At 39.3% G+C, this 25376-nt stretch overlaps 2 protein-coding genes across 11 annotated transcripts in view; both read right to left on the bottom strand.

The window, feature by feature from the left end:
- camk2d1 (calcium/calmodulin-dependent protein kinase (CaM kinase) II delta 1) overlaps positions 1-7857 on the bottom strand; it is a 70692-nt gene extending 62835 nt beyond the window's left edge. For 3 of the 10 annotated variants that reach the window (XM_051899425.1, XM_051899415.1, XM_051899420.1), the window contains exons 1-2: positions 7467-7786; positions 6088-6182 (exon numbers count right to left, since the gene is read on the bottom strand). In XM_051899425.1, coding sequence (XP_051755385.1) covers positions 6088-6182; positions 7467-7528 — 157 coding nt within the window. In that variant the 5' untranslated portion in view covers positions 7529-7786. Of the gene's footprint in view, positions 1-6087; positions 6183-7466 lie in introns of all 10 variants that reach the window. The other 7 variants (XM_051899418.1, XM_051899416.1, XM_051899419.1 and 4 more) reach the window with 5 other exon arrangements.
- Positions 7858-13827: 5970 nt separating this feature from the next.
- On the bottom strand, positions 13828-23715 carry arsj (arylsulfatase family, member J). Its single transcript, XM_051901469.1, is given in 3 exon segments — positions 13828-16207; positions 16209-16239; positions 23092-23715. Coding segments are annotated over 3 exon segments (1707 nt in total). The 5' UTR covers positions 23421-23715; the 3' UTR covers positions 13828-14860.
- Positions 23716-25376: the final 1661 nt, after the last annotated feature.

Consider the following 25376-nt stretch of genomic DNA (forward strand, 5'->3'; position numbering starts at 1 on the left):
TTACAGCTTATTAATAGCTAGTAAGTTAGTTGTTAAATTTAGGTTTTGGGTATGATTAAGAATGTAGAATAAGGTCATACAGAACAAGGCATTGATATGTGCTTAATAAATACTAATAAACAGCCAATAATCTAGTAATATACATGCTAATAAGCAACTAGTTAAAAGACCCTAAAATAAAGTGTTACCGTGACTTTTGATATGAAACATAGTCTCAGCTTTCAAGTCAAATTTACTGAAAGTTTTGAGTTCGCTCTTTAATGTGTCGAGGCAGATCGCTGTAGCACCTCAGTTCAGTTCACATGAGTCCATCATCTCTTCCTCTTTACTACTAATTATAGCACAAAATAAACATGAATAAAGGTATGAAACAGTATACTTACAGAAAAGTATCATGTTTCAAGCAATCGCTCATCATTTCAACAACGGAAAGATGTCAATAAAACAGCTTGTAAACAATATGTTAACATTACATTTACCCCAAGAAAGCTATGCAATATCTACAGCTCAATAGTTAGCTAGAAAAAATGAAAAATGTACCAACTGAAAGGGTTAACCAGACGTGACGTGATGCTGCGACACATGTGATAAAAGACATGGTGTCTTTTATCACGTGTGTCGCAGCATCACGTCACGTCTGGTTAACCCTTTCAGTATATAGCTGAAGAGGTCAAAAGACACCATTTCCATGTCAATCTGAGTTTTTGTCCTAACCAGTCGCAACAATGATATACACAGCGATTCTATTTTAGAAACGGTTTATTTCTGCAATAACATACAAAGTATGTCAACGATAATCACATGTACTTATTATGTGCTTTATTTAATGTTAAAAGCATCTAATGTGAGTGTGAATATCATTTTACGTGACCTTTATAGCCGTACGTATAATTCACCTCAGATCTTGAAAATAAATTTAGGAAAACAAGAACGTGTGAACAAACAAGTATATTTTATGACAAAGATTGTTTCAGTCACTCAGTGCGTATTTTTGTTAAAATGGTGTAATATTTATAAATTTGATAATGTACTCATCTATTTGGTTGTGAATGCAGTGCGCTTGCAGAGAGACTCCGCCCACACGCTCTTCTGATTGGCTGTGATGTTGATTGATTTGGTTGCGAGTGCAGTGACCTTGCAGAGAGACTCCGCCCACACGCTCTTCTGATTGGCTGTGATTTTGATTTGATTTTGTCGCGTCTGCTGTGGACAGACAAACTGCTTGTCACTAGAATCTTATCGCATCATGTCAGGTTAGGACACTGTATTAGTTGAGAGAGATTTTTTCCTTATGAAAAACCATGGCCAGTTCTTTTTATGTTATTAGGCTCTCTTTTAATGTGATTATTCTCTTAAAGCTTTGGGATCTCCTGTAGAATCCTACTGACAGCCACTTCTGATTTTGAACCTTGCTGTCTTGGATGTTTCTCTCTCTAGTCACCACTGCTTTCCCACTGCTTTCCTGTTAAAGATCCCATGAAGTGAAACTACAGTCTTGTCAGAGTATCTGTACTTTTCCATTGATCAGGTCAACGACCTGAGAGAAACTTTCACCTACACAAATGTTCTGGACATGTTATTCATGACAGGTTATAAATTACACTAGAAATCACCATGACTGTACAGCATAAATAACTGATCCAACAACTAAATACCTGAATTGTACATCTGGAATGTCTTCAGCAAACATTTCATCTACATTATACTCCATTCATTCCTGACAGACTGATGAAACAGAACCGAATTAAAGAGCTAGACCTTTCCTTTGTTTCTTAATAACCATTGGATGCTGAGATAAACATCAGTGTGGATTCAAACTCTGATTTTCTGAGTTTGGATTCCATTCTTTCTTTCTCCATCACCTCAGCGATAGACACATGCATTCAGACTGTCAAAGCCTAAGCGGGATTAAAGAAATAAAAGCAGCTCACTGCTCTTTCTTTTAACTCTAAATACTGCATCAGTCTTTATGAGCTTCTACCTGTGCAGTGACAAAAAAGAAAGGAGGATAAATTGATTCAGAATCAGCATGCCAATAAATCCCTGTGGTGAGAGGTTTCCAATGAGAGATCCTTTAATATTCAGAGCACAAACACAGACTGAAGAAGAGGGAATCCCTATTCAGAGGTCACCTTCAGTGGATGATGAAAATTAGATGTGTTTCTCTGGCTCTCTGTCTCCCTCGCTGTCTCTCTCTCTCCGACACATATTAAAACAGTGCATAGACACACATAGGGCCTAAAATTAACACGAGCCAAGCAACAAACGTAAAAATCAGCGTTGGTGAGTATATGAAACAGTGTCACTCGCCATTTGGCCGGTAACATTTTTATGAACAATGCATGAACGTGAATGACGTCGGGACAGTTGACTGGCCAGTGCTGCATCTTCACGAAAGTTTAAGCCTTGACAATTTAAATATTCGAGCGCAAGAAGACACGAAATGGAGCTCATTTCATTACTCTCGCACTGTGTGGAAAGTTTAGGGCGCGCACACAGAAAGCTGCGTCTCAGACAACGCGCAAATACAAAACTTTCTTTCACATTTTCTTGCACTTTAGCTGACAAATTCACACAAAATTATGTCAAAAAATAGCAAGTATCCTAGAAAACATAGTCGGTTATGTCTTAAGTGAACTTAAACAGTTGAGAAGGTAAATGCATGTGTACGGCATCAGTATACTGGATCTGTGCATTCGCTCTTAAAGTGATGAAAGTTATGAGTAAAATTTCTCATCTCGTGATGTCTACAACAAAAGTGCAAAAAATACAAATTAGCAAATGATGTCCTTTGTCTCCAGTGTAAGTCATGTTCTGCCTGTTATGCTGCTAATAGAAAGAATTACATGTTAAAAGTTACACTTGAGTCCTCTTTAAAAGAGCCGAACTTGAAAAAATAATGTATTCACATCTTTGCATTCACACTGCACATGGTTCATGGCACACTGAACATACTCGAAAGCAGAGTCATAACTCTCCTGTCCACGTTTCAGTTCACTTTTTTTGTTTTAAAAATGGTGTAAAATTTATTTCAAATTTGACATGCCCAACTACCCCACCCAACACTTATATTCTAGATGTCAAACCCTCTTCTTCTACCGTTAGATTATCTTTAGATTCCAGGTGACGGGTTTCTCCTGTACACAAAGGACTGATCTCTTCTATTAGCTTGACACAGTCTATTAAAGACCCAGTATGAGTCGATTCAGGAGCACCAGAGCCGTCCCACGCTTGCACTCAGCAAACAGCTGCCTGTGAAGCTCAGCCAGACGTGAAACACAAGGCTTCCACAACACCCCTGGACTATTATGCTATTGACAGATTGACCCATGAAGGACCAAAGAGGGAGGCGATGGGCCTGCTCTACAGTGGGCGGCAAGCCTCACAAGCTCCTAAAGGTTGCTTTCAATTCTACTACAAGTGATTTTTTTAAACGTTAAAGGGGTCCTTGATTATGATTTGACTTTTTTAACTTTAGTTAGTGTGTAATGTTGCTGTTTGAGCATAAACAACATCTGCAAAGTTACAACGCTCAAAGTTCAATGCAAAGAGATATTTTCTTTGTACAGAAATCGCTTTTTAAGGACTACAACAAACGGCTGGTAGGGACTACAATGAGCTTCTTTCTGGGTTAGTGACATCACATACCCCAACATTTACATAAACCCCGCCCCCAAGAACACGCAACAAAGGGGGCGGGGCCATGTTGGGCTGCTTTAGAGAAGAGGAAGAGTTGTTGTAGTAGAGTGTTGTTGACATGCCGTCATTTTACGCCGGACTGCTTCACAAACGAGGGTCAATTCAACACTGCATTTGCACAAAAGATTAACATGACGGCACATGCTAGTCTATGAGTTGAATCAACTCCACAGCAACTACATAAATGTATCCACTAACCATTCAGAAACGTCCAGTTTCATTCTAAAAGTTGTAACTTCTTCCTGAGTCTCTCCATCAGTGTCGACTCCGGTTTGAACAATGTAAGGCTGAACACCGTTACTGACAATCCTCATTTTGGCTGCGTGAGATTCTCCAGCTTTGTTGTTGTTGAGCGACCGAAGCTCGAGCTGTTAAAGCTCCGCCCTCTTCTGGAAAGGGGGCCGGGAGCAGCAGCTCATTTGCATTTAAAGGGACACACACAAAAACGGTGTGTTTTTGCTCACACCCAAAGAGGGGCAAATTTGACAAGCTATAATAAATGATCTGTGGGGTATTTTGAGCTGAAACTTCACAGACACATTCTGGGGACACCAGAGACTTATATTACATCTTGTGAAAGGGCCGTTATAGGTCTCCTTTAATCCAAATTGCTTGTGATCAAAAGTGGCATTAAAAACTGAACAAAATGAAAACTATCTTACAAGCTGCAAGAGTATGTACAACACTGACTATCCAAAGAGCAGTAACATAAAGACACCTATGCCAGTTTACTGTGATGCTCAAACGTTTTAGCACTGAGTTCCATTGTAAAATGGTCCATGTCATGATCAAATGTGAGTGCAGTGTTTCCCATTTATTACCTAGACTCTGGCGACCCGCCATAGTCTAATAATGAACAGAAAATAATTAAAAACTTCTCATAATAACATAAAAGGTCTCTAGCGTTGTTTTGTGCCATTTCTTAAGCAAAGTATCTGTCAAACGAACCAAAATCGAAAGCGAAATATGCTTTTGTGCCCTTATCAAATCACAAAAGACTTCAATTTAATTAAATTAGTATATAGTCTGTGTGTTTCAAAGCGAAGCGCGCACTTTGCTCATGTGATCAGCTCATGATCTTGTGTTTTCTGCGTCTCAGAGCAGCTCAGTTCACAGTGAATGAATGCAGTGAACTCATTTCTGCAAGTGCTGTGAGTTTAGAGTGCATTTGGGAAAGTAGTGGCAATAAATGCTGGGTTAAAAACAACCCAAGTTGGGTAGAAAATGGACAAACCCAGTGGTTGGGTTAAATGTTTGCCCAACCTACTGGGTAGTTTTATTTAACTCAACTATTGTTTAAAAAATTACTATATGTCTGGCTTAAAATGAACCCAAAATAGGTTGGAAATTAAAAATCAAACACATAATTACTAGAGACAACAATAATAATCAAAAGGTGAACATTTATTAATAAGCAATTTATTTCACATTAATAAATGTTAATTTCATTTTAAGCAAGCAATACAGTAATTTTTAAACAATAGTTGAGTTAAATAAAACTACCCAGTAGGTAGTGCAAACATTTAACCCAACCGCTGGGTTAAAACAACACAATTGCTGGGTTTGTTCATTTTCAACCCAACTTGAGTGTGCAGTTACGCATTATTTTCATAATTTCCAACATTTTTGTGGGCAGATGATTTCACTAGATTTCTAATGAGACACGATTGTAAAACTGTTTTCACAGAAATGGTAGTTTTATTCTACGACAAAATACATCAGTGAAACCCCATTGTTTTATTTTATTATTTTTTTTAAGCTTTTACTTGTTTTGAAAAAGGCGGTTTCTTACAAGCGTCTAAATGTGTCTTAATATATCTCTGATTGTGTTCATCAGAAAGAAGAGTCATATATACCTAGGATGGCTTGAGGGTGAGTAAAGCTTGGGCTAATTATCATTTGAAACTGAACTAATCCTTGAAGTCTTAAAAGAGACCCGCCCATGTAAACAGAGTGAATCAAAGGGCAAAAATCAGGCAGAAATGTCCTTTTACTTCTTCTAAATTATTACCTTATTACATATAATTATTATTTCTAAATTATTTACAGTATGCCATTTTTGATGTAAAAATTCTACTAACATTGTAAGAGCACCTTGGGAAACAAAATTAAAAAATGCCGTTCATGACCCATTTAGGTTAGTGGTTTGCTCAACCCAACCCTGAGTTTGAACAACAGTAATAGCCTTTCAAACTATTTATTTAACGCTAAATGACCGAGAACAGTACGCTGTGGTTTTGTATGTGTACCCAAAAACAATGACCTAACTGTGGTTACACTGCAGCCGCAATAAAACCCTCAGTGGAACAACAATACTGTGCAGTAACTTTAAGTTAAAGCTACAGATGTAGTAAACAAGCAGTTATTTTCAGCACATGCTGAGCTCACCCCTGGCAGACAGCTTTTTGGTGTTGATGATTTTGGCAGCATATTCCTGACCAGTGGAGATTTTCATACATCTTCTCACCACAGAAAAGGCTCCTCTGGAAGTCAAAGAGATTGTTTTTATAATATCAGTACTTGCTTTGCAGGATGCAGAGTTTTAAAGGCTTAGTTGACTTCAGAATTCAAATTTCCTGATAATTTACTCTCCTCCATGTCATCCAAGATGTTCATGTCTTTCTTTCTTCAGTGGAAAAGAAATGAAATTTGAGGAAAACATTCCAGGATTTTTCTCCATATAGTGGACTTCACTGGGGTTCAACGGGTTGAAGGTCCAAATGTCAGTTTCAGTGCAGCTTCAAAGAGCTCTACATGATCCCAGACGAGGAATAAGAGTCTTATCTAGAGAAACCATCGGCCATTTTCTAAAAAAAATAAAAAATTATATACTTTTTAACCACAAATGCTCATCTTGCACTGCTCTGTGATGCTCCACGCATTACGTAATCATGTTGGAAAGGTCACGCGTGACGTAGGAGGAAGTACCGCAGTAGGGCGAAAAAACTATCTCATTTTCAAATTCAAAATCGTCCGACATCATTGTTTTACCTTTTTTTTGTAAAGGACATTTGACTTAGTCTCTGCACATTCGCTTTGTAAACACTGGATCGGTACTTCTGCCTACGTCACGTGACCTTTCCAACATGATTACGTAATGCGTGGAGCATCACAGAGCAGTGCAAGACGAGCATTTGTGGTTAAAAAGTATATAACCTTTTATTTTTTTTTTAGAAAATGGCTGGTCGTTTCTCTAGATAAGACTCTTATTCCTCGTCTGGGATCATGTAGAGCTCTTTGAAGCTGCACTGAAACTGACATTTGGACCTTCAACCCGTTGAACCCCAGTGAAGTCCACTATATGGAGAAAAATCCTGGAATGTTTTCCTCAAAAATCTTCATTTCTTTTCCACTGAAGAAAGAAAGACATGAACATCTTGGATGACATGGAGGTGAGGAAATTATCAGGAAATTTCAATTCTGAAGTCAACTAATCCTTTAAAGGAGCTGTTAGTTCCTCACTCTGCCTTTTTTAAAAGAAAACAAGATCCTGGTCTTGAATGTCTTTTCCTGCGCTAGATCTGTATTAACACGCTTCTCAACATCAACTAAACTCTGTTTTGGAAACATACAAACATTGTTGGAATTCTGCTGTTTGCTCTTCCCTTGAAAGAACGGGAAAAGAATCATAAGTATCAGAATTCCTCACTGTCCCTGTGAAACTCTACGTCATGAAAGAAGCCGAAAGGAGACTTAAGAAATGCGAAGGCAGGTACAGAATCAGGTAGGAACTAACAGGTATCTGTCAGTGCATCACTAATACTTACTTTCCCAGTTCTTCATACAGCTGATATTCGTCGGTGAACCTGGTGCAGGTTGTTGAAGCCATGCTGAGAGACACGGGAAGAACAATCTGAGCGCAAAAGTGAAATCTGCGGTCACCTCTTCCTGTATATCCTCAGCGCAGAGCAAAAGTAAATGTTGTAAACTGTGGGAAGAAATGAAAGCGTCCAGGTCTGTCACGTCGAATCCTCCTGCAGGTGTGAGATGGTGACTGACACTGTTTTGACACCTATTTGAAGTTGAAGCGCCGCACCTCTTCTGATCAGCGATGTCCGATTCGCAAACGTGTCGTTCTTTGGAACCGGTTCTTTTTACTGATTCGATAGAACCGATTCGCAAAGCGTGTGTAATTTATTCGAGTCTGAGGGGGTTTCATTATGAACTTAAACGTAAATTTCATTTCTGAGAACTTTGCAGGTTTAAACTAGAAAAAAAAATACAGTTGATTGACAGTTGTCATTTAAGCCAGGATCAAGAACCATTTTTCGTTCTTTTCTAATTTCATACGAAATATTTTATTAGAATTTATATAGTCAGTGTTAAAATTTGTCTGAAAAGTTGATTTATATCAGTGAAGCCTATACTATTAACTAGGGATAACTTTTGAAACTGTGAACTATTTCACTCAATCTCATTAAAAACGCAAAGTAATAAACAGCAGTAGGCTTCAGATTAATTACTTTCAATACGAAAAAGAAGCTGTAAAAATCCCTTGCGGGGAATTTTGTAAACGGTGATTCAAATGGAACAATGAATCGATTCTTTTGAACAGATCGTTCTAACGAACCGATTCGGTAAAATGAATCGAGTTTCCCAACACTGCTTAATCTCTCATATCTCGCTTCCTGCTGTAACAGCGGCTGTTGAGTGCAGTGTAACAGCTCCCTCTGGCGGCGCAAACACGCGTGTACGAGCGTCTGAAAAGAGTACAGGTTATCATTTATTATTATAATATATCGCTGGGCATTAGTGAATGTGTGAGGAGGGACTCGTTGATAGACTGTTATGTAACTCTAGTCTAAAATCAAGCATGATACAGAACTGTTCATCCTTGCGCACTGTCACCTTGAGGTAACTGGATGATCAATTATCCTCTTAAAATACTAATCCTGCAAATCCGGTGCAGAATTCGATCTCATCCACTGCTGTCTTAAAATCAGTGCAGAGACAGAAGCTCCATCTCTCCTCCTGACTTTCAAATTAGGTCTATTTGTCATTTTTTACTCACTTTTTTATTGTGAATTTTTATTAAGGGTTATTTTGGGAAAGTTAATTTCTAGGTGCCTTGAGCCGCACACACACACACACACACACACACACACACACACACACACACACACACACACACACACATACAAACACACACTCTCATGTACACTCTCTCTCTCACACACACACACACACACACATACAAACACACACTCTCATGTACACTCTCTCTCTCTCACACACACACACACACACATTCTCTCTCTCTCTCTCTCTCTCTCTCTCTCTCTCTCTCTCTCTCTCTCTCTCACACACACACACACACACACACATACAAACACACACTCTCATGTACACTCTCTCTCTCACACACACACACACACACACACACACACATTCTCTCTCTCTCTCTCTCTCTCTCTCTCTCTCTCTCTCACACACACACACACACACACACACACACACACACACACAGCAGCTAGAGTTCTTACTAGAACTAGGAAGTATGACCATATTAGCCCAGTTCTGCCAACACTGCATTGGCTTCCTGTTAAACATCGTATAGATTTTAATATCTTGCTAATCACTTACAAAGCACTAAATGGTTTAGCTCCCCAGTACCTGAGCGAGCTCTTAATTCATTATAGTCCTTCACGTCTATTGCGATCTCAGAATTCAGGCCAGCTGATAATACCTAGAATATCAAAATCAACTGCAGGCGGTTGATCCTTCTCCTATTTGGCACCTAAACTCTGGAACAATCTTCCTAGCATTGTTCGGGAAGCAGACAGACACTGTCAGTTTAAATCTAGACTAAAAACGCATTTCTTTAACCTGGCATACACATAACACATTATCAATTTATATTTTCAAATCCGTTGAAGGATTATTAGGCTGCATAAATTAGGTCAGCCGGAACCGGGAACACTTCCTATAACACCTGATGTACTCGTTACATCAGAAGAAGAATGGCATCTACGCTAATATTAGTCCTTCTGTTTATCCCGAGGTTCACCGTAGTCAACCGGATCCGGGCCGTATCCAGGTGAGACCAAGGACCTGCACCTTGACACGACCACAACGCAGCCCTGAAGTATCAGCAGAGATTGAGTCAACTAGATCATCCCCTGTGAAGGCCTCATCGACACGACAGCCACGACACAGTTCCTCAACAACCGTCCATACCGGCGTGATGAATACGATCCTCAATTGGATGGAACTGAAATAAATACTTTTAATGTTGCGATCCTATTGGACTTATGATAGCAACCTGAATCGTAACAAAGCACTGTTGGCCAGAGGAGAATTGGCACCCCGACTAAGCCTGGTTTCTCCCAAGGTTTTTTTCTCCATTTTAACACCAATTTGCCACTTGTCTGCCACCTAATGTCACCTGATGGAGTTTGGGTTCCTTGCCGCTGTCGCCTTTGGCTTGCTTAGTTGGGGACACTTGACATTTGACTTGACATTTGATATTCAACAGTGCTTTGGTCTGCCTGCATTGACACTATTCTTTAAGAGCTGCTGTGCAGCCAAACAATGTACCAGTTATCAATGTAAAGCTGCTTTGACACAATCTACATTGTAAAAAGCTCTATATAAATAAAGGTAAAGGTGACACACACACACACACACACACACACACGGCCATAAAACATACACTAAGCATATTTTCACAAGCAGGACTTTTGAGTAACAAGTATGTTGAATAAAAAATAAAAGAAAGATTGTTTAATTGAGCGTTAGGAGGAATAGAGCAGGAGAGGGAGCAGCAGAAAGGCAGGAATGAAGGAAAGACAGAGAGAAAATATGAACCTGCCGAACCTTTGTTGGCTGCCAGAAAGAGCTCCAGTCCTGCTTGACTGAAACTGAAACTGCCCATTACAGGAAACAGGAGTCATACAAAATACACATAAATGACCTTCATATCCTATCATATATCAATACATAGCTCAGACCAACATATATCATATGGCTGATCTGGCTGATTCATGGTCACTTTGAGATTAACATTATTAAGGCACTTTAGTATTTTCCTTGTGGAATAGTTCCCAAAGCTGATGGTCAATGAATCTTTTTCCATGATTAAATATTGTGGCATGTATAATTAAAACAGCACACACACATCTGAGAACTATGCCAATGAATATTGCTGTTTGGGCAAATTATGCAATACAGAAAGTGTTTCCTCTAACAAGGTGTAGAAGTCCAATGACGGGATGGATAAATGGGAACCAGCCAACAGCATATTCAAAAACATGGAACAGCTCAGCCTGGAGGAATGCAGAGCGCTGCCAAGAGATCCAGCCCTGCAGACGAGCTGAACACCTCCTGCTGAATATGAAGCTGGTGCCATTCTGCTGGTACATTAATGTGTGGAACTGTAATCTGTTCCAGCTTTGTTTCATGAAGACAGCTGTGGTGTAACTGCAAGGGATCATCGGATTGTTCTCAAGGAAACGCTCCAGATTATGTCATCCAGCTGCGTCATTTTGTTGCCCTCTAGGGTAGCACCGAACAATAAAACTCATGTTCGTTTTTTGTGTTTGTTGGAATGTACCGAGGTTTATATGCATCTGGCTTGTTGACTGACATAACCACACAGCTGAAAGTCACTAAACAAACTCAGTAAAAGATGAACTGCAGGAAAGTATTACACTAACCAGACGCAATGAAACAAGATTCAAGCGATGAGCAATCACACTGAATGTGAAACTGCTGTGCAACACAGGCACCATAACTGACAATATATATTTGTTCCTTTATATACAGCTATGTGGAAAGTGATTTTGGACCAAATAAACTAAACTGTCAGCAGGACTAACCAGTGCACTGGCAGACATTGAAACCAAGTGATTGACAAAATCTTCTTGTTGCTTGTTGTAAGTGTGCATGTGTGTATTGGTAAAGTTAAGTTTATACCTTAAAAATCAGTACCAGAGATTGTAAAATCAATACTTTGTTTAAAGGGGACCTATAACGCCCCTTTCACAAGATAAGTCCCCAGAATGTGTCTGTGAAGTTTCAGCTCAAAATACCCCACAGATCATTTATTATAGCTTGTCAAATTTGCCTCTATTTGGGTGTGAGCAAAAACACGCAGTTTTTGTGTGTGTCCCTTTAAATGCAAATGAGCTGCTGCTCCCAGGCCCCTTTCCAGAAGAGGGCGGAGCTTTAAAGGGTTAGTTCACCCAAAAATGAAAATTCTGTCATTTATTACTCACCCTCATGCCGTTCCACACCCGTAAGACCTTCGTTAATCTTCAGAACACAAATTGAGATATTTTTGTTCAAATCCGATGGCTCTGTGAGGCCTTAGAAGGTCTTACGGGTGTGGAACAGCATGAGGGTGAGTAATAAATGACAGAATTTTCATTTTTGGGTGAACTAACCCTTTAACAGCTCGCGCTTCGGTCGCTCAACAACAACAAAGCTGGAGAATCTCACGCAGCCAAAATGAGGATTGTTAGTAACGGTGTTCAGCCTTACATTGTTCAAACCGGAGTCGACACTGATGGAGAGACTCAGGAAGAAGTTACAACTTTTAGACGTTTCTGAATGGTTAGTGGGTAAATTTATGTAGTTGCTGTGGAGTTGATTCAACTCATCCACTAGCATGTGCCGTCATGTTAATCTTTTGTGCAAATCCAGTGTTGAATTGACCCTCGTTTGTGAAGCAGTCCGGCGTAAAATGACGGCATGTCAACAACACTCTACTACAACAACTCTTCCTCTTCTCTAAAGCAGCCCAACATGGCCTCACCCCCTTTGTTGTGTGTTCTTGGGGGCGGGGTTTATGTAAATTTTAGTGATAGTGATGTCACCAACCCAGGAAGAAGCTGGTTGTTTAAAATATCTCCCTTTGCATTGAACTTTGAGCATCGTAACTTTGCAGATGTTGTTTATGATCAAACAGCAACATTACACACTAACTAAAGTTAAAAAAGTCAAATCATAATCAAGGACCCCTGTAAATATTTTAAGCCCATATCCATTCCATTGTTGTCTTTTTAAAAATGTCAGACCAAATCTAAAATCTTGAAATTCCCCAGACAGCAAAATTAAGTGAAAAAAGGAAGACTGAGAAAAGGAGTATGTATTGATCTTACATTCAAGTTTACTGGTGCCAGACCAGGCAAGACAACAGACAAAACAATGACATTTTAACAAATGAGATCACAACATTGATTAAAAAATACTTCACTAAATGCTTCTTAAAGGGTTAGTTCACGCAAAAGTGAAAATTCTGTCGTCCAAACCCGTAAGACTTTCATTCATCTTCAGAACACAAATCTTTTTAATAAATCTGACAGATTTCTGTCTCTCCATTGACAGTCTATGCAACTACCACTTTCAAGCCCCAGAAAGGTTTTTACAAAATATTAATCTCCAACACACATTCACGCAATATGGTCTGCTCTTGCATCAACACAACACCCACATTAGAGATTAATATTTTGTAAATAAAGTGTTTTTTGCACAAACAAAGCACGCGCGTCACTTCATAAAACTGAGGTTAAACCACCGGAGTCACATGGATTACTTTAAAAGAGTTAGTCCACCCAAAAATGAAATTTCTGTCATTAATTACTCACCCTCATGTCGTTCCACACCCGTAAGACCTTCATTCATCTTCATAACACAAATTAAGATATTCATGAAATCTGATGGCTCAGTGAGGCCTGCATTGACAGCAAGATAATTAACACTTTCAGTGCCCAGAAAGCTACTAAAGACATATTTAAAACAGTTCATGTGACTACAGTGGTTCAACCTTAATGTTATGAAGTGACGAGAATACTTTTTGTGTGCCAAAAAACAAAATAACGACTTTATTCAACAATATCCAGTGATGGGCGATTTCAAAACACTGCTTCATGAAGCTTCGAAGCTTTACGAATCTTTTGTTTCGAATCAGTGGTTCGGAGCGTGTATCAAACTGCCAAAGTCACGTGAACCATTGAAATTTCGAAACACTTATGACGTAACGAAGTCTCATTTACTGAAATCACATGACTTTGGCAGTTTGATACATGCTCTGAACCACTGATTCGAAACAAAAGATTCGTAAAGCTTCGAAGCTTCATGAAGCAGAGTTTTGAAATCGCCCATCACTAGATATTGTTGAATAAAGTCGTTATTTTGTTTTTTTGGTGCACAAAAAGTCACTTTATAATATTAAGGTTGAACCACTGTAGTCACATGAATGTGTTTTAAACACGTCTTAGTAGCTTTCTGTCCATTGAAAGTGTTAATTATCTTGCTGTCAATGGAGGCCTCACTGAGCCATCGGATTTTATCAAAAATATCTTAATTTGTGTTCCAAAGATGAAAGGTCTTACAGGTGTGGACATGAGGGTGAGTAATTAATGACAGAATTTTCATTTTTGGGTGAACTAACCCTTTAATGATGTCTTTACTACCTTTCTGGGGCTTGAAAGTGGTAGTTGCATAGACTGTCAATGAAAGGACAGAAATCTCTCAGATTTTATAAAAAATATCTTCATTTGTGTTCTGAAGATGAATGAAAGTCTTACTGGTTTGTAACGACATGAGGGTGAATAATTAATGAGAGAATTTTAATTTATGGGTGAACTAACCCATTAATGTTTCTTTTTCTGAGGTTCGAAATTTCATGATATATAATAGAAATTCTCTAATTTCAAATGTTTGCCAAGAATATAGCACCAATTGAACTAACTTTCTTATGCAACCCAAAAACTTTTTTTTTTAATTCAAGCTCTAGAACTTGCAGTAGTAGTTGAAGTGGTTTCCTTCCTCAGCATGCATTTCTTGTCATTAAAGTCGTTGTTTTTGTGCCTTTAGTGGCACCAAACGGAGTTGCAAAAACAATGCTTTTCTTCCAATGTTCCCGTCTGCCATCGGTTATCCTGACCCAAATCTGCTTGAGCCAAAAGTAGACATTTCAGACTTTTCAAAGAAGAGCAATGCTTTGAAAGCCCCACAGTGTTTACACTCTATAGTTATCTGCACATTGAACTGGGATAGAAAATATTTAAAATATGAAAAAAATGACATTTGATAATGAAATTGGAGGTAAATCTATACATCAATCAAAATTACTAATGGAATTTAAAGACTACATCCCTGAGTTCATAAGAACATAAGAACAAGAATGTCAAAATGGGAGCCAACAATTCTATAAACCTCAGGTCTTTCTTTTGAATTTCCCTCTCCGTTTTCCTTTCTTCCATCTTTTCATCTGTTCAAAATCATATGAGAGAAGATTATCATCCTCATTTTCATCATCATCTGTGTACCAGGGGCCCCAGACTCCCCCATTATACTGAGGATTGGAGCGATAATCTTTGGGAGGGTAGCGGCATGGCACAGCTGTCTTGTTGTACCGTAGAAGCCTTAACAGCATCTTCTTTACCACATGTGGGTATCGTCGGGAAAGGTCCACTCGTTCATATGGATCAGCTGTAATGTTGAAGAGCCATACAGACTTGCCTCGATCCCAGCTCACACGCTCATTGTGCCAACGATTGGCCAACAGCAGGGTGGAAAAAGTCTGTGGTGGAATCCAGTCACTATATCCTGGCACACCAGTCAGAAGCTTCCAGTCTCCTACACGGAGTGCTGCCTGGATGGCCGTGTTCCAGATTCCATAGCCTGCTTTCCAGGAGCCATTCTTGGCTTTAGTGTAGATGGGGTCTATGTTGTGGAGAATATCCAGTCGGGGTGAAGGACGTCCCTCACTGATGGCTTCCCAGACATCATAACCATCCAGACTCTGGTTCTCATCGAGCGTACCTTCACCAAGCATCACCAGTGTTGGGTACCAGTCAGTTATATGAATCAGAGCCCTGCTTCTAGTGCCCTTTTTGACCAGTAAAGGGCTATGTACGAACCCTACCGCCCGTATTCCTCCCTCCCAGTAAGTTCCTTTACTGCCTCTTAGTGGCCAATTGCTGCCTCCTACCATTGGTTGGCCTCCATTGTCTGAGGAATACACCATAACCATGTTGTCATAATATCCATACTGCTTGAGAGCTAGAGTTAGATTGCGTATGGCCTCATCCAAGCAGCTGACCATTGCAGCGTATTTACGACGATGCAAGTTTGGGATGGACTTGTAGCGTTCGAGGTAGCGAGCAGGAACCTGCAAGGGTGAGTGTACCGCCTGGTAGGCCAAGTAGAGGAAGATTGGCCGATTAGGATTGTGAGATGCCAGGATGTTCACAGCCTTTTGAGTATACATAATGGTGGAATAGATGCCATGGTCCTGCTCCCAGGCTGCTTCTTCCCCCTCGTGAAGATCGTACCCACACATTCCTGGGCTGTCACATTTGTAGTGGCTGTAGTAGTCGCCGCTACCCAACAAAGAGCCAAAGAAGGTGTCAAAGCCACGCTGTGTAGGCATACAGCCTCGCTTATAGAACCCAAGGTGCCACTTTCCCACCATATGAGTAGAGTACCCAGCATTCTTCAGTTTCTGAGGAAGGGTGATGTTCTCCAGAGGGAGGCAGTTTGGCTGAGTGGGTCGGATGATAGGAATGCTGGAGGCCGGTGTGGATTTGATATCTAGGACACAGAAATATACAAAATTAGTAACAGCAAATGATAAGCACTGAATAAAACAGACATTTGGTCCTCATTTGAGATGATATACTGTTTTACTCTAAGGGTGTGTTCACACTTAGCAGGTCTGGCTTGATTAAAACGTACTTTGGTGCAATTGCTCTGTTAGTACAGTTGATTTGAATAAGTGCGAACCCTGCCATCCGAACCTTGGTGCGCATCCAACAAGTGGACCAAGACCCATCTTTTCAGGGGGGTTTAAGTCCACTTCCAAACAAATCTGGTGCAGTTTGACACATCTCAAGGATACCTGGTTCTTCTTGTCATAGGGCAGGGGTGTCAAGGCTGGTCCTCTCCACATACATTCATAAGATTTTATAGTTTGGATGTTCATGCAAAGTGATACCTGAAAGACGCACCTGTTGCACATCTATTTGTAGCCTCTAATTGCATTCCAATGACATCACCGTCAGAGGTTCAAGTTCAAGGCCGATTTCATTGCCATTTGCACACATGCTTCACATCCGGTCACACACAAAGGTGTTCCCATAGCGTTCAGCTCAGCATCTCGTTTTTCAGGGAACAGGGTTACAGTCAATGTTTGTATGGTTAATATTAATGTAGGCTAATTGTCAGCGCACTAAGGTTTAAAAAGGGTAATTCGGCCCTCAACCTATAATGAGTTTGACAGTCGTAGGGGCTATGTTGCCCATTACAGTTCGGTATAGGCATCGAAACCGCCATCTCCTTGCAGCAGATCTTCGTTTGTGTGTTGCTGTTTTGATTCCTTTACACATTTTATAAGCTCTTCATTAATTCCCAACTGGTAAAAATACCACCATATGTACACATATACAATGAGTGCATTTAGCGCACAGAATTGTTTTGAATATTTGTTAAGTTCTGTTGCAAAATAAATGCAAAAATGAAATTAAGTTCAGCCCAAAAGAACAGAACAACAAGTGTGAACACACCCTAAAACTGCCCATCCAAATCAATTGAGAGACCTTCAGATAACACCTCAACAGCTAATGTCAATAAAATGGATTTGGCTCAACACACACTCAGTTGATCTGACAGACATATGAAGAAAACACCCAGCTTTGACTTCATGAGTCCATTGAATTAATATCACACCGGCTTGAGAAGAAATTAGATTGTAGTTATAGCAATGGCAGTAACTATTATGACCATATACACAGATTGACTGAGGGAGAAAGCGAGGGACAGTACAGGTGGGACTAATCAATTAACCAATGAGTGACAATGGCAACTAAACAGGTAAGGAAACTAAACTCAAAGAACCAAAACAACACAAATGGTATGTGAGATAAAAGTAGTCCATATGACTTGTTCACTATTCAGTCTTCTGAATTCATTCAATAGCTTTATGCAAGAAACTGGCTTAATCTTCTCAACTATGACTCTCAAATCTCACATATTAAAATGCGGGACGAGGACCAGTAATGAAACACAAGAATAAATGATGTTTGGCATCGTTGATATTAAACCTGCCATGACACAATATTGTGTGCCAAGTCGTGTTGTAATAGAGCAGCATGAACATTCGGAAAAATACCTTGTTTTGGTGGTTTTGGGGGCGGCAAGCAGAGTTGCAGAAATGAACCTTCTTGGTTTTAGCTTTAGCAAAAGCCTTCATTTTGTCAATCGTCCTTTAGAATGACACGAGAGTCATTTATGACACAATGAATACATTCAGACTGAAACAAGAGGTGTCCATGTAAATGTAGAGAATGTGTTTGTAATGCTTTTATATGGCAGGTCAGGTGAAGACAGAGAGAAGGGATTGGGATCGGCATTACGTATTACAGGTTTGAATTACATGGAATTACGGCAAATTCAAACCTGCATCCCCTAGAGACAACAGCACTTATGCACTACCCACTGCACCACAGTTTCAACTACAGCTTCATTTTGTAACTTATTTCCAAATACTGTAGCTTATAACTAATATTAAACTAAAAACTCTTCTTAACACAACCCAAATGTCCCACAAGACATGTTTTATGATCACCAAAGCCACCAGGAAATACGAATCCCTAACCAGCCTCTGCTGGAAGACTTGCTGACCCATGTTCTGCTGCTTGCTCCAACATCCCTCCCACATCTGCTTTCAATAAGTGGGACTCTACAGCTAATCAAATTCAGACCACAGAGCATTAAAACACGTTCCCTCGTTCCCACTAGACCAGCCATTCATTACACCCTTTCTCTTTACAGTAACCCAGTAACTAACCATCAAGGCCATTTTGAGCAGGAGCCTCGTCCTTTGGTCTGAGATCCTCTTAGATTTCTTCAAATTCATCTTTAAAGCATTGGTCCACCCAAAAGGGACAATTCTCTCATCATTTACTCATTCTCAGGTCATTCTCATTCTCCAAACACATTTTGTTGTTCTTTCTTTCATGCTGCAACTGGATGATTGAGTCAGTGAGTTGAACTTGGGAATGTTTTGTGAACTTATGCCAGGTTCAGACTACATGATCTTGGCACGATCTGGTGTTGTGGTGATTCATAAATGGCAATTGCCGTCGGGATGCAAGAATGGATCGCTTTATCTCATATTGTATGTCATAGAAGACAATGAATACCGCGTCTGTGACGCTTAATGAAGTCCTGACTGAAAGACCAACATGTTTAATTTTTTTTGTGGTCCTCTATGATGGGTTGACCAATAGGAGCACAGAAGATAAACAATATTTTACCTCAAGTTCTCTTTGGAGGATTGACAGAACGTACTGTCCTCTTCATGCAATCCAGGAACATGTCCGCTGACGGGATTTCTTTGCTTTTTGGGGGCTTTTCTGATGACAAGACAGCCAGTACAAAACACAGCGCTTTGGTAGACATTGTTTTTTTACGCTCTTGTTTACGGAAGTCAGTCGCTAGTTCCGCTTTCTTGATGACATCACGCATGTCGGCAAGCAATGATTGGTTGGACATGTTTCTTGTCCATGACATGACAAGAATTTAGGAGTCAAAATGCACAATCTGACTATCGTAACAGACCAAAACATATTGTGTAGTCTGAACCCGGCATTACACATTACTTCTGCTAATACTTGAAGCTTTTGAATGAATTTAGAAGACAGTTTTTGGCATTCAGCCCCAGTCAACCCCAGTTAAGGCTTGTTCATTATGGCAGTGTTTGCCAATCCTGGTTCTGGAGCACTGCAAAACTGCACATTTTGAAATACCTTCCTTATCTAAACCACCTGATTTTCTCAGTAACTCATCAGCTTTGAAGTGAATTGGTTGTGTGGAATAAGGTACAAAGATAAGGAACCAAAGAGCACAGACCTATTCATTGTAATGGCAGCTTGATGACAACCAAAATTTAATTAGTGATTATCTGATTTGCTTTGCTTGGCAGGTTTTTCGGCTACAGCTGGACTGTCCCACACAGACGCGGTCAGAAACATCTTGGAAGATTACGAGAAGTTAATCCATTTTATCAGATGGTACTGAATACCTTAAAAGGGTAAAAGCTAAAAAGAAGAACTGAACGTACTGCTTATACGGGCAGATGTGATGTTTTTGGACTTCTGATCTAAAGGCATCAGATTCAGGCACCCATCAGAGAAGCGAAAAGTTTTAAAACAAAAACATGACCAACGCCTGTCCCTTTCAATTACACGTAGCATATTTTAGACTGCTGTTGTAGCTTTAAGAGATGGCGGATGCCAAGATAAGCAACTCAGCCTCTTTTTCTGTAATGTAATCTTTTTAGTGAAGACCTTTTTTGTTGAAGAGCACTTTCAGGATTAAGCAATACACAGGCTGAAAAGAGTGACAATTCAAGACCATTCAACTACTAAAAGCAGCTGAAACATTTCCATTTGCAGTGTTTATTCAATATAATATTATCAACAAATATTAAAGGGGTTGTATCATGAGAAATTGTCATTTTCATTGATCTTTTGAGATAACAGCTGTTATAAGGCTGATAAGCAGGATATATTTAGCCGCGTTTCCACCGCAGGAACTTTCCCCAGGAACTAGGGACTTTGGGTTGGTACTCGGTGCGTTTCAACCACAGGGACCAGGGTCAAAATGAAGCTCTGGGTAAAAATTTCCCTTTCAAAAAGTCCCTGCTAGTGAGGTAGTACTTTTTCAAAGTTCAGGAACTTTCAGGGGTGGGACTTGAGCGCTGAACATACTGATTGGTTGAGTTCACAAAGCATTTTATTTCAACCACCATTTTTAAAAGTCAGTTGCGGTGCGTGCAGTAAGAGTTGTTTGCTATTCGAATCAACAACAGAGTTTAAACAAATACGACCGACGATGAGGTTCAGGCTTTATTAAGCTTATATGTGGAGGACGAAATCCAGTGGGAACTGGAAAGTCACGCGTAGTCCTACGTCATCTTCACGGTACTTTAGACTGCGATGGAAACACAGACAGCAACAGGTCTGTGGGGGAAAAAATCCTAGGGACAAATTGTTCCGGGTAATTTCGGTGGAAACAAGTCTTTTCATTTTTAAGTACCATTAACAAGTACCATATCCGTTTTTAATCGTTCATGGTTTTTGGATTGTGAGAAAAACCCACACAGACACAGTGAGAAAGTGCAAACTCCACACAGAAAGGCCTCCTGTCTGAGCCGGGACTCGAACTGACTGAGCCGCTCCAATGCATGATATGACTCTTTAAAACAGCTGGAAACTCTCTGATTAATGTAAATAAAGTGTCATTTAGAAGGATACTGGTGGACCAGAGGACTCAATTCCCTTTGTTAGGGTTTATCTTAAAGCTTCTCCATAAAGATAAATAAACCTGAACAGCTCAAACTGTGACTTACTGAAGCAGTGCACTCAAGAAAAATGAGATGGAAGAAGTCAACCTCTGAGAATCCAGAATATGGCTGAGGATGGATTTATCTACTGTTGTTATCCTCCTGAGACCCAGAGGAAAAAAAGTTTCGTACATTTCTTTTTTGGGGAAAAAAAAAAATGTTTTATGATATGTCCTATGTGGAGGACACTAGGCCTCAGTTAACAAGACTCTATAACCAAAACAATGTTTTTTATATTCAATATACCAGTCAATTTTTAGGTTCCTTGTAAAACACATATGAGAATAATGCTGGGAAAAGATGTTTAGAAAATATTTATATTTTACATTTAGTATCCATACTAGTGCCTGCATTTAATGGGCGTTTAATGGACATCCAGGAAACTTCCACCTGAACCAAACTTTGCACAGAGATTCTCAACTATGGTATGAAAGATATTAGAGAATAATTTGTTATATTATTTTACTTACACAATATGTGTGCAAACATGGACAAAAATGAGTTTTCTCATTATATACAATGTACACTCTGAAAGTGTGAAATCGCTGGGTTTGTCCATTTTCAACCCAACTTGGGTTGTTTTTAACCCAGCATTTTTTAGAGTGTATTCATTGTCTCTAATTTGCACATTAATGTGTTCTTTGGGCTACAAGTGATGAATAAAAGAAGTAGCTATAATAATGTTTCATAGAAATATTCATTCTTCCCTGTTCACTTATTATGTCTCACTAAAAGTCCTGGTGTGAAACTGATCCTGATCTGCTTTGAAGCTCCACTAAAGTTGTCTTGAGATGCTCATTTACAACAAACATTTTGAAAACATTTGTTATCTCTGAAAATGCTCACAGTGTCTCTATGCGTGATGTTAATCTGTTTCTGAGCGTTCTCGACCACACATTCACTGTGAAGTGATCTGAGATATATTACCCCAATAAATCCCCATCACAGAGAGCCAAAGAGTCATTCTGTTCAGTGCATTCACTGTAAATGACTGTGGGGAGGGGTTGATTCATTCACTACTTCCAAAGCAAATTACCAAAAGAGATTCCTATAGCAACCCTCCTGTTTCCTGAGGCGTGGACCAGATGTTTCACTATGGGAACACTGGAGTCAGACATTCAACACTACTGTGGGTGGAGAACATGCACACAAAAACACAATCTTGTTTGAATCACTGAATCATTATTCCTGTTTATCACTGTAAAGCTGCTTTGAAACAATCTGTATTGAATAAAGAAAAGCTGACTTAACTTTATTCTTGCCTGTGGAAGCTTGTTCCGCCACTAATAAAAAAATAAAAAATAAAAAAAAAAGGATAATTCTGTTTTTTATTTCGCAATTCTGACTTTATATCTCGCAATTCTGATTTTTTTAACTCGCAATTCTGACTTTATCACGCAATTGTGACTTTATCTTATAATTCTGACTTTATATCACACAATTCTGACTTTATCTTATAATTCTGACTTTATATCTCGCAATTCTGATTTTTTTAACTCGCAATTCTGACTTTATCACGCAATTGTGACTTTATCTTATAATTCTGACTTTATATCACACAATTCTGACTTTATCTTATAATTCTGACTTTATATCTCGCAATTCTGATTTTTTTTTAACTCGCAATTCTGACTTTATCACGCAATTCTGACTTTATCACGCAATTCTGACTTTATATCACGCAATTCTGACTTTATCTCATAATTCTGACTTTATATCTCGCAATTCTGACTTTATAACTCGCAATTCTGACTTTATATCTCACAATTCTGACTTTATATCTCGCAATTCTGATTTTTTTAAACTCGCAATTCTGACTTTATAACTCGCAATTGCGACTTTATCTCGTAATTCTGACTATATAACTCAAAATTGCGAGTTTATATCACAGAATTCTAAGAAAAAAAATCGTCAATTATATCTTTTTTATTTTTTATTCAGTGGCAGAAACAAGCTTCTATCCTACTTGCCCTATCTGGATATCCCATGCATGCATACAGAAAATTACTTTTAACATATCAGTGCTGCACATATCCCACCTGCCGGTCATCAGTTGGCTCCTGGACGGGCTGCACAGAGGCTGAACATAGTAATTCTCCAGTTTAACTCCGGCTGCAGCGAGTCTGTCCAGCGTTGGAGTCTTTATTTCGGACCCGTGATATCCCACGTCTCGAAATCCTTGGTCATCAACCATGATGAAGATGATGTGAGGCTGAGAGGGCGGCTTTTCCACGTTGTTCACACGATTCGAATGAAAACTGCTCTTCCATGTTCCATATGTTGAGTTGACAAAGCCGCTCAAAGTAGTCAAAAGCGTCAGAAGAATCGTACTTCTTCCCATTCGTCCGTGCATTGCACCTAAAACCATCCGTCCCTATTTGTAAACTAGTTAAAATGAAAACCAGAACAGATGATAGCACTGTTTTACTCTTTTCACAGCGCAAATGAACACCGCTGCATGTCATGATACGAGAGGGGTATCAGGAATAACAGACGCGCTTGGAAATTAGGTTCGCGGTTTGTCCGTCCGTGTATGACTATTAATTAATTTTCCAAAAACCTGATATAGCATAATTTCTAAGCATCGAGACGTTGTCGACCCGTCTGTCTTCGAAGACAGACCTTAGCTGTCTCATCTTTCGCCTGAGTTACTCTTCAGTGCCATACAGTAATGTCCGATTCGCGAATGAATCATTCTTTTGAGTCGACTCATTTGTAATTATTCTGTTGAGTCGACTCGCAAATCACTGGCTCGTTAGGGAAAACTGAGACTGAATTTTTTCAGGATTTGGAAAGGTCAGATGTAATAGCTCAGAAGTCCTGATTCAAAACACATCAGTTGGCCACCAATGTGAATTTTAGTGTAAAAATGGAGGCTTCATAAACAATACAAGTAAACGCTTAAATATAAATGCTATGTAAAATAATCTTAAACACTAAGATATGTTAGTATATAAAAAGCTATTTTGACAAAAAAGAACACGTTCATTAACCAGTGTAAACATTTGGAAACAATTTTAAGTGCCGAGGAACTGCAAACGAATAAGTGAATCGCTTTTTAACGGGTTCATTTAAACGAACCGATTCACTAAAATGAATGGGACTTCCCAAAGCAGCTGTATGGACTGCCTCCAATAAACGCAAGAGATCTCGAATGGGGTTTAGTAACCCCTTGTATGTAAAGCATTTCTTTTTACAGTTATAAATTGTCTTTAGTCTATACTTTTCCCCAAAAATAGGGAGTGATAAGCAGGATTGAGATTAGATTTCCACTTATATTCAGTAACAAAGTGGTATGTTAGAAAGCCACTAGTTTTAGTATTTCTTCAGCCCGACAGTGATTCTATTTTCTAATTTCTATCCAGTCAAGGAAAGATAACAGTGAATGAACAAAGTATTGTGATGCAATATTATTCCACCCTAAATTTAATTTAATTTTCCTTGATATTAAGTTTTATGTAAGGTATTTCCTGCATTTCACGATTCCTTTCTGTCAAGTACAGTCAGATGTTATAATTTCCACACACGTAAAAGAACAATGAAAAGAATTCTCCTAGTGTGTTACTCATGAAAGCTAATGCGTCCTCAGGAAGGAATATGATTCAGCTTGGCTTGCGTTAAAAGAAAAGGATGAATCTCAATGGGCTTATTGTACTAAACCACACGTCCATGCAGTAAAATAAGATGCTTCATGCAGCATACTTTCATTCTCTGGATTAGATACAGAGTCTAAACATGTGCAGCACTTCAGCATGTGCTATTTTACACACAAAAATATAAGCTTCCTTTTTATGCAAAATAGGCTCATTGTTGACATTTTCTTGCAGGTTCAAGTCAAAAGATCCCACCTTTGTAGATATCATGACAAATCATGACAAAACACTGCATTTTTCAGGCTGGAGCAGCTTATGCACGCGGTTTCAGTGACATGATGACTTTACCAATCAGCGATTGGCTCTTTTATTTAGAAGGCGGGACTTATTCCACCATATTGTGCATTGCACTTTCTCCCATTATGAATGCACCATCTTTTTGTATCTAAAGTCTTTGCTCAGGACCCTCAAAAGCAGCAGTTTGCTCGACTCACTAAGCTGTGCAATACTAACCCTTGGACAGTAAACACTCGTGGATTCTTTGACATTTGCTTACCTGTATTAGACGTGCTGTGTTCAACATGTCTGGACACAACGGACCCTAAAAAAGATCTTTTTGTTATCATATTTTACTGAAGTCAGGCATGCAGTTCATTTTGTGTGTTATTACTCCAGTCAGACATAACAGCGTGAGTCTGTCTACACTGAACGTGTCAAAGCCAAAGCTCCAG

The sequence above is a fragment of the Ctenopharyngodon idella genome, chromosome 7 (assembly GCF_019924925.1).
Source record: "Ctenopharyngodon idella isolate HZGC_01 chromosome 7, HZGC01, whole genome shotgun sequence".
Taxonomy (NCBI): domain Eukaryota; kingdom Metazoa; phylum Chordata; class Actinopteri; order Cypriniformes; family Xenocyprididae; genus Ctenopharyngodon; species Ctenopharyngodon idella.